The sequence below is a fragment of the Myripristis murdjan genome, chromosome 9 (genome assembly GCF_902150065.1).
Source record: "Myripristis murdjan chromosome 9, fMyrMur1.1, whole genome shotgun sequence".
Classification (NCBI taxonomy): domain Eukaryota; kingdom Metazoa; phylum Chordata; class Actinopteri; order Holocentriformes; family Holocentridae; genus Myripristis; species Myripristis murdjan.
Genome location: NC_043988.1, coordinates 38,041,410 through 38,051,409, shown reverse-complemented (window position 1 = coordinate 38,051,409; position 10,000 = coordinate 38,041,410). Strand labels below are relative to the sequence as shown.

At 48.0% G+C, this 10,000-nt stretch overlaps 2 protein-coding genes across 2 annotated transcripts in view; both read right to left on the bottom strand.

Annotated features, from left to right (window-relative positions):
* Positions 1-708: 708 nt before the first annotated feature.
* On the bottom strand, positions 709-1,305 carry LOC115365666 (myosin light polypeptide 6-like). The gene has a single exon (XM_030060777.1). The coding sequence runs from the start codon at positions 1,303-1,305 to the stop codon at positions 709-711; it is 597 nt and encodes a 198-aa protein (XP_029916637.1).
* A 2,349-nt stretch (positions 1,306-3,654) lies between these two features.
* Positions 3,655-10,000, bottom strand: part of ak5l (adenylate kinase 5, like) — a 9,805-nt gene continuing 3,459 nt past the window's right edge. The window contains exons 2-9 of the mRNA XM_030059750.1: positions 9,437-9,587; positions 8,915-9,100; positions 7,739-7,852; positions 6,623-6,795; positions 5,941-6,054; positions 4,675-4,866; positions 4,119-4,203; positions 3,655-4,016 (exon numbers count right to left, since the gene is read on the bottom strand). Of these exons, the coding sequence (XP_029915610.1) occupies positions 3,970-4,016; positions 4,119-4,203; positions 4,675-4,866; positions 5,941-6,054; positions 6,623-6,795; positions 7,739-7,852; positions 8,915-9,100; positions 9,437-9,587 (1,062 nt within the window). The 3' untranslated portion in view covers positions 3,655-3,969. The remainder of the gene's footprint in view (positions 4,017-4,118; positions 4,204-4,674; positions 4,867-5,940; positions 6,055-6,622; positions 6,796-7,738; positions 7,853-8,914; positions 9,101-9,436; positions 9,588-10,000) is intronic.

Below are 10,000 nucleotides of genomic sequence, written 5' to 3'. Positions count from 1 at the left end.
CACACACACACACACACACACACACACACACACAGAGACACACACACACACACACACAAACACACACATACACACACACACACACACACACACAACACACACACACACACACACACACACACAAACACACACACACAGAGACACACACACACACACACACACACACAAACACACACACACACACACACACACACACACACACACACACACACATACACACACACACACACACACAACACACACGCACACACACACACACACACACACACACACACACAATGTGTTCAGGAACACAGGAAAATGTTTGTCATTTTAATTCAAATGAACAATTTAACACAAAAGTTTAATATCAACATCAATCAATATCAATATCAATATCAATATCAATATCAGTACCAGTGTTGGAGAATGATCAGCAGGAGACAGGTTGACTGATAGGTTGACTAACAGGTTGATTGACAGGTTGATTGGCAGGTTGATTGGCAGGTTGATTGACAGGTTGATTGGCAGGTTGATTGACAGGTTGATTGGCAGGTTGATTGGCAGGTTGATTGACAGGTTGATTGGCAGGTTGATTGACAGGTTGATTGGCAGGTTGATTGGCAGGTTGATTGGCAGGTCGGCTGGTAAGACTCAGTACAACAGCAGAAGAAGAGGACGAGGCGGGTGGCGCTCTGAGGCACTTCCTCCTCAGACAGGAAGTGGTTCCTACCCGGCCAGGATGTGCTTGACGAACTCGGTGTAGTTGATGTGTCCGTTGGCGTCTTCCTGTCCGACCATCAGCCGGTCCACCTCGTCCTCCGTCATCTTCTCCCCCAGCGTGGCGAGGACGTGGCGGAGCTCCGCCCCCATCACGGTGCCGTTGCCCTCCTTGTCGAAGACGCGCAGCCCCTCCACGAAGTCCTCGAAGGTGCCCTGCTCCTTGGAGCGAGCGACGTGCTGCAGCATGGGCAGGAAGCTGTCGAAGTCCAGCAGCTTCACGTTCATGTCCTCCGCCTTCGGCTTGCCCAGCAGCTTCAGCACTTCTTCGTTGGTGGGGTTGTGGCCCAGCGCGCGCATCACGTCGCCGCACTGCGCGTACCTGATCTTCATCTCGCCCGCCGGCGTCTCGTCGAACAGCGTGAAGGCGTCACGGAACTCCTCAATCTGATCGGCGCTGAAGTCGAGCACGATGCTCTTGAGGTCGACCTCGGGCGGCGGCGGCGGAGCCTCCTCCTTCTTCACCTCCTCCTTCTTCACCTCCTCCTTCTTTGGCTCCGGCTTCTTCACCTCCGCCTTCTTTGGTTCCACTTTCTTTGGCGCCATGTTGGCAGAGCGAGGCGGGACAGGGAAAGAGAGAGGGATGGTGGAAGGCGGCTGCAGGAGGATTTATAGTGTGAGGGCGTGTGGGCGAGCGAGGGAGGAGAGAGTGGGAGGCGGAGACAGAGAGCGAGCGAGGCAGCAGACTATAGATGGAAGAAACCAGGAATAGAAGCTCTCCTGGCCTCTGGACGTGGCCTGCAGTAATCTGATTACTGTCGCCTCGCAGCACGCAGCGCCAGCGGCTCAGAGACGAAGAACAGACGTTTTAGAGCACTGGTTTTCAAAATGGGGTGCGGGGGCCCCCAGGGGGCCCCCAGGGGCCCGTGAAGGTCCTCCAGGTCTTCTCAGCAAAATGAGTGTGAGCGCAGCGTGCTCCTCCATCTGACCTTCACACAGATCATGTAAACCATGATCTATACAGTTCTACTGTCATGCCTTTAGAAAAGTTTTTGCTAATTTTCTTGCTTTTTTTTTGTTGTTGATTATTGATTATTTGAACCTGATGTTTGAATTGATTAGACAAGTTGGTTAGTTCCATAATGAACACAAGCTAAAACAGTGTGTGTGCATGTTGGGGTGGGACGGGCTGAGCAGAGGGGCACCAACACATAACATATAGCATGTACCATATAACATATAACATGTAACATGTAACATGTACCATATAACATGTACTATATAACATGTAACATGTACCATATAACATATAACATATAACATGTAACATGTAACATGTACCATATAACATATAACATATAACATGTAACATGTAACATGTACCATATAACATATAGCATGTAGCATGTAACATGTACCATATAACATATAACATATAACATATAACATGTAACATGTACTATATATGATAGAGCATATAGCTCATGCTGCTCGTTAGCCACCAGTCGAGTCTGATGAGCAGCATGAGCTGATGAAGCCACTTGGATACGTGCGAAACGTCCAGCTGACCTGATTCAACTTCCTTGAGACACATAACATAGAACATAGAACATAGAACATAGAACATGTACTATAGACCATATAGCATGTACAGTATACCACATACTATAGAGCAGGTGTGTCAAACTGGTGCCATGGAGGCCGAAATGCTGCAGGTTTTCATAAGCAGGTGACGTATACCACAAACCAGGTGACGTATACCACAAAACCAGGTGACGTGTACCACAAACCAGGTGACGTATACCACAAACCAGTTGACGTGTACCACAAACCAGGTGACGTATACCACAAAACCAGGTGACGTATACCACAAAACCAGGTGACGTATACCACAAACCAGTTGACGTGTACCACAAACCAGGTGACGTATACCACAAACCAGGTGACGTATACCACAAAACCAGGTGACGTATACCACAAAACCAGGTGACGTATACCACAAAACCAGGTGACGTATACCACAAACCAGGTGACATATACCACAAACCAGGTGACATATACCACAAACCAGGTGACGTGTACCACAAACCAGGTGACGTATACCACATACTATATACTATATACTATGAAATATACCAGATACTACATTATATTCAATACCATATACTGTAAAGTGTAGCACTAATGCATTTTCAAGTGCGCACACACACACACACACACACACACACACACACACACACAGAGCCACAGATGGAGTCACATGATGGATCTGAGCTCTGGACACCATCTGTATGCACCATATGTTATTTATTATACACCATGTGCAAATACTATATACTGTGTATGTGTGGGCATGTCCTGTACACACACACACACACACACACACACACACACACACACACACTCCTGTACTTGGAGTTTAGTCACCGGACAAACATGAAGGATCTTTGTTGCTTGTCTTTCTTTCTTTCTCAGGAACATTCTGTCACTCCACTCGTCTATTTCTGTTTCTTTATCTCACTGTGTGTGTGTGTGTGTGTGTGTGTGTGTGTGGGAGGGGGAGGGGGGGGGGGGGTCATTAACATTCCTCCTGGTGTGATATGCTGAAGTGATTTCCCATGATGCAGTGGCTCTCTGTGGTCAGACGGCTGGTCAGTGAACAGTGTATTAATGCTTTTATTTTTACTTTTATACACAGCTGGGATGTTTTTTTAAACCTGCAGTGTTCTGAGGAGGTCAGATGGTGGCGCTGTAACCTCTGAACACGTCCAGAGGAGAAGATGGTGTCCAACATCTGGTCTCAGTCTGGGGGACCTCAGGAAAGGGGGATTTGGCCCAAAACAGTGGAATATTCCTTTAACAGCACTCTCACTCCTGTGATGCTGCTGTTTTATAAGTTTGATAAACAACATTTATCAAAACACAACATATGATTTATTTATTTAATCCGTTTTTCTCCTCCACCAACACAAATAGTTCCATCAGAATTTCACCTCCAGCTGAACTGAATGTCAGCGCCTCTCGTCCAATCAGATCACTCGGTCACATCTCACTGATAAAACAGCACATTGATTATATATCTATTGGCTGCATGTTATGGATCAATATCTGATCTGTCTCTGCTGCACCCAAACACTTCAATATACATCACACTCATTAACATCATCATCATCATCATCATCATCATCATCATCATAATTGATCATCATGATAATAATAAGAAGAAAAATAATCTAGATTCATCAGCAGATTCATTTACGAACTGATCAGTTAGCTGATTAGAGTCAGACTGCTGCATTCTGGGACATCGCTGGGATCTGTGGAGAGAGAGAGAGAGACAGTCAGCTGTCTCACTGTCTGAAGAGCCAATCACTGATCAATCGGCAGTTACAGGACACAATAATCAAACAACTGATCACCTGATTGATCCACAGGAAACAGCTTCTCTCTGACAGCTGACCTCAGATCAGCAAAGACCACCTCCTCTTCTCTGTCTGCGTCGATCTGCTCACACACACACACACACACACACACACACACTGTATCACTGCAGCGTCTTCCAGATGAAGTGAGTCCTGCTTCAGTGTTTCAGCTCCATCTAGTGGCCTCAGCTCAGAACTGCACCCACCTGGAGCGCCAGCAGATTTCTCTGCATGTTCACATCCCAACTAAACACTGCACACCCCAAAACAACTCTGTGTTCCCCTGGAAGACCCTCCAGGACCCCTGGGGGCCCCCGGACCACACTTTGGAAACCGCTGGTATAAATAAACAGGAAAGACGTGTTTCAACAGTTTACATGTCCAAAAGTTAAAGGGGAGACAGAGACAGTCCTACTGATGGGAAGTAAAACTCACAAAACTGCTAGATTTAGTGGCACACACCTTTTTAAGTTTCACACACACACACACACACACACACACACACACGCACACGCACACGCACACGCACACACACACACACACACACACACACCTGTCGCAGCAGGTCTTGCTGCTGGTAGTACGTGGCGATGGGACGGATGTTTTGGTGAAAAGTCTCCAGGCGTCTCCGCAGGGCGTGGCTGCTGTCGTCAAGGCGACCGCGGCGAGTCGCACGCTGCTCCAAGCGGAAACGCAGTGTCTGATTGGAGCAGGCCAGCAGCACCACCAGGTCAGGACAGCCAATCTGGACACAGAGCCAGAAAAACAGGAAGTAGAGAAGAACAACGACCAATTAAACTGTTTCAGTCCAGCTGAAGACGTTTAGAGAGAAACTGAGAAACAAACAGATTTAACACCACAGAGGAAGACAGGAGGAGAGGAAGACAGGGGGAGAGGAAGACAGGAAGAGAGGTAGACAGGAGGAGAGGAAGACAGGAAGAGAGGAAGACAGGAAGAGAGGTAGACAGGAAGAGAGGAAGACAGGAAGAGAGGAGACAGGAGATGTTTATGGAAGTAGAAATTTGTCCTCTGCAAGCAGTTAAGAAGTTAATGAAAAAAGATATCTCCAAATAAAAACATGACATAAGATCAGGTGAAACAGTGCCAGATAAAAGAAAAGAAAAGAAAAGAAAAGAAAAGAAAAGAAAAGAAAAGAAAAGAAAAGAAAAGAAAAGAAATCAGTTGGTAAACATCACAGCCTCTCAATTTCAGGCTGTGGAGCTGAAGATATTTTGCTTTTGGAAGAAAGGATTTCTTGGACACGTGTTCTGTTCTGTTCTGTTCTATTCTATTCTATTCTATTCTATTCTATTCTACTCTTTTATGAAGCTGCTCACATGTAACCAGATGGCCAACAAAAACAGACAGAAAGACAGAAACCTGACCTGAAGGTTGGAGATGATCAGAAACTAGGAGCAGCATCAGTGGAGGTGCTGAGACCCAGCCCACCGAACACAGCCTGAAATACCCAGGGCTTAGTTAACCCAGGGCTTAGTTAGACCAGGGCTTAGTTAGAACAGGGCTTAGTTAGAACAGGGCTTAGTTAGACCAGGGTTTAGTTAGACGAGGGTTTAGTTTGCCCATCTTTCCCACTGAACACAGCCTGTGATATGTGCTGGCATCAGGGCCCTGCAGGGGGCGCTGCCTGGGACGGTCCTGGGTCATGGGGAGGGTTTTGGTTTTTACTCATGTTTTGCAGGTCCTGTCCTGGGCTGAGCGTCTCCAGAGGATCTACAGACTGTTGCTGTCGTCCTGGTCCTCTCCTCCAACCAAGAAACAAAAGTTCATGAAAAAAAGAAACTAGCTGATCAGCTGGTACCTGCTCCTGGAAGCTCAGCGCCTGGCTGACGTCTCGAGGGAATCCGTCCACTATGAAGCCTCTGGCTTCTGGCTGACCAATCAGCTGCCGCTTCAGTGCCTTGATGGCGGTCTCCTACAGGCACAAACACCGAGACATTAGCCGTTAGCGCTGGGTCCCCAGCCCTGAGCTGAGGTCTCCTGCAGGTTCTCCTGACGTTCTGCTCATATCTCCAGAGGATCAGGGTCCAGGTCTGTGGTGAGAGTCTGGTCACAACATCAGCAGGATAGTGTTTGTTATCCAATCAGAGCTGTGCCTCATGTTATCAGATCATTAACCTCTTTGGTTTACAAGAGGGAGTGCTTGACTCTGGGCTGACTGTTAGCCAGCGGCTAATAAGCACTGACTAAACCCAGGCGTTAGCCGTTAGCCGTTAGCCGGGGGTTAGTTAGCAGTGTCCTGTTAGATAATCGCTCTGCTGTGTCGACTCCTCAGTGTGTCTCTGACACTCAATTAAGGTTTGAATGAAATTAATGAATTTTTTGAACATACAAACCAACACACATGTATTCTATAGAACAACATTCAGAGTGTGTGTGTGTGTGTGTGTGTGTGTGTGTGTGTGTGTGTGTATGTGTGTGTGTGTGTGTGTGTGTGTGTGTGTGTAAGAGAGAGAGAGAGAGAGAGAGAGAGAGAGGCTGACCTGTGCTGTCAGCTCCCCATTGGCTACAATCTCAGCAATGACTTCCCACTTCCTGTCTGGGGAGGCGTGGCTTAGCAGTTGCCTCATAAGCAGCTCTTCCCATGAGACGGCTCGGAGGCCGTAGCAGTGAGCTAGCTTCGCCATCTGACTTCCTTTCCCACTTCCTGGTCCACCTGGGGGAGCAGAGACACCTTCAACCCATCAGCTGATAAATCATTTAGCATGTTTGTGTGAGCACACACACACACACACACACACGCACACACACACACACACACGCACACACACACACACACACACACCATGACTACACAGTGTGTATTTGTTGGGGTTGGTCGTTGCAGGATGGAAAGCCTGGCAGGTCATTAGTGTGGACGCCAACGAGGACAACAACAACTCTGCATCGAGTGTCTCGGTTTGTGTTTGACAGGAAAGAGGAGGAGGGGGAGGAGGGGGAGGAGGGGGAGGAGGAGGGTCTGGGCGGGGAGCCAGGAGCACACAGACAGCTGGAGGTGAGACAGGTTCCACAGCCACAGGTGCATCACGTTGCCTGAAGGGTCTCTGTTTCCAGCCTCTCAAAGCTTTAGAAGTGACTGTGTGACTGACGGGTTGGAGCCAGGCTACGCATCACGCTCAGCACAGTGATGTCATATCCTGCTGCCGTCTGATTGGCTCGTGGTTCCCTGTCACTCTGCAAGAGCAAAGACCAAACCTTCCATCGTGTTGGAGACTGTTTGGGACGTCCCAGAGAGATCAGGACGTGACATGCTGACCTTCTCCCGCTGTGGGAGCTACTCAGATAAATAACGTCTGTTGTTGTTTTGCTCAGTTTAGTTTAGTTTAGTCCATTTCTTTGACAAAATACATTAATGTGAAACAAAGAGAAGATGCTTGGTACCAGATTCAGCTACGAGCTACTTTTCACGCTGCAGTCCCAGGACAGGTGTTCAACTTCAGGTTCAGGTTTATCTGGAGCCCCTCGCCGTTTGCAGTGTCAGAGGCTTCACATGTTTACAGCAAACAGGATGATGCAGCGAGAAAAAAAGCAATACCACCAGGATGAAACCATCACCATGTGGCGACAATAAGAATGATGATGATGCTTAGATCTCTTACCAATGATGAAGATGATCAGTGGGCGTGGCCTGACCTCCTGCAGGAGTCCAGAACTTTCCGTCATGTCAGAGTCTGAATCTATGGAGAGCTGAGTGTGGAGAGGAGCTGCTCCTGCTGAGGGGAGTGGGCGGAGACATAAGGAGGCGGAGTTAGTGCCAATGGGAGGAGTCACATCAGTTCTACAGCTAACAGAGCTGGGCAATCACGTGATATTTCGAAGACCCTTGTGGTTCCGGACAAATTTTCCTCTGAGCTTTACTACAGAGTTTCATCAAGGCAGCCTGAGTTTATCTGGTTCCGCGTGTTCAAGTGGTGTGAAATGTGACGGGCGCAGAGATTAGTGGGATTACATAAGATCTGAATTTAGAAATTGAGAAAAATAAGGAAAAAAGTCACGGGTATAAGACTGTGTATCTAATGGCGTCAATCACAAAAGAACTACAGATCCCATCCTACATTTCCAGAGCGCTCGCAGCATCACGGCTCGGTACGTACCGTTAGCCGCAGAGCGCTGCGTCTGAACGGCGACGGAGCGAGGAGGACGGCGGTGCTGCAGCGTTTTGTACCGGACTGTAACCCCCGCTCCGCCGGCCACAGCTGCTCTGCTTCTTATTGGTTTCCTAGCTCTCTGAGAGACTTCACTTCCTAAGGACGGTCTTTAGCCAACTAGTAATGTTAGCTAACGTTAATGCTAACGTTATCTTAACCAGAGTTACCGGTGCTGACTAATGTTAATGTTAGTCATCTAAGCCTTTATTTAACTGACCAATTCATCCAAAGATCCAATGTTTTTATTTGTTGGATAATTTATCAAATACTTTAACGGTAGCCCACCTAACCCTAACGTCGCGGCTGCAGCCAACATTTCCAAGGCTCAGCCAATCAGAGTCATGGTTAGGATTGTGGGTAGTGTAGTACTTTTCCGTGACACTGTGAATACTTTTTTTTACAGAACAATTTTTTTCTAAAAGCAAGATTGATTTTCCACAGACTTGTAGCTTCTACAGGAGCAGAAATTGTAGTTTTACAGTCTCGCAGCTCGTGGTCAGTCTGCCTTCAGTGGTTATAACATTATGGCTAATAATCATAATCCCAGTTACAGAATATCACTTGGATTTCACTTCCAGAACCTCACTGCTCAGGTCTATAGAAATGTGCAGGTCAGAACTGTCTTACCCTCTTTACCACATCTCTTCTTGTCTTGTCGCTCCTGTCGGATCTTGATTTTGCTCTGGCCAGGGGACACCACAGGGGACACCACAGGGGACACCACAGGGGACACCACAGGGGACACCACAGGGGGCACTACAGGGGGTTCAGGGGGCGCAACAGGTTGCAGCACAGGAAGCACCACAGGGGGTTCTGCAGGTATTTTTGAGGATGCAGTGGGTATTACCAAGGGTTCAGAGAGTACTGCTGGGGTTGCAGGAGGTATTAGGGGTATTACTTTGGGTTCCTGGGGTATTCTGGAAGGTTTGGGAGGTATTACTGTTGGCCCACAGGGTTTAGAGGCAATTGCATGGGATTCATGTGGTACTGAGGGTTCAATGGGTAACTTATGGTTGATGGGGGGTATTGGGCGTGTTGCTGGCAGTCCAGAAGGTACCATGATGGGGGGAACTGGGGGTTTTATTGAGGGTATTGGGGGTAGCACTGGGGTAGGTATTGAAGGAATTGGAGGTAGTATTTGGGGTGGACTTGGGGGTCCTGCTGCAGCCCTGTCAGGCTGGAGGAAGGTGTCCCAGGTGATGGCCTTGGGACCTCCCAGCTGCCTGGTGTTGTGGAGGCAGCGCTGCAGGAAGCCGACAGGATCCTCAGGACGGTGATACAGCAACCCCGTCAACAAACTCTGAGACAGAGAACAACAGCCTGTCTGCCTGCTCACGTAAACATGGGCCTCACCACTGCAGTCTGTAGTGCTGTGTCTGTGTGTGTGTGTGTGTGTGTGTGTGTGTGTGTGTGTGTGTGTGTGCTGAGAGCCACTCAGCGAAAAGACAGATTCAGTCCTAATTAGCAGAAAAACACTTGATCAGTCATTGGATGGTAATTCCTTTTGATCATTGTGTGTGTGTGTGTGTGTGTGTGTGTGTGTGTGTGTGTGTGTGTGTGTGTGTGTGTGTAACAGTGTGTTAGCCATGGGGTGATTACGAACAAGGCCTTACAGCTGACCACTCAACTCAAAGACAGACTCTCTCTCTGTCTCTCATGTTAAGTGTATATAGAGAGCTGTTGCTACGGCGACCAGCTATCCATCATGTGTTC

What these genes read in the sequence shown, in the direction of transcription:
- LOC115365666 (XM_030060777.1), bottom strand. Translation starts at nt 1,305, where the DNA reads ATGGCGCCAAAGAAAGTGGAACCAAAGAAGGCGGAGGTGAAGAAGCCG.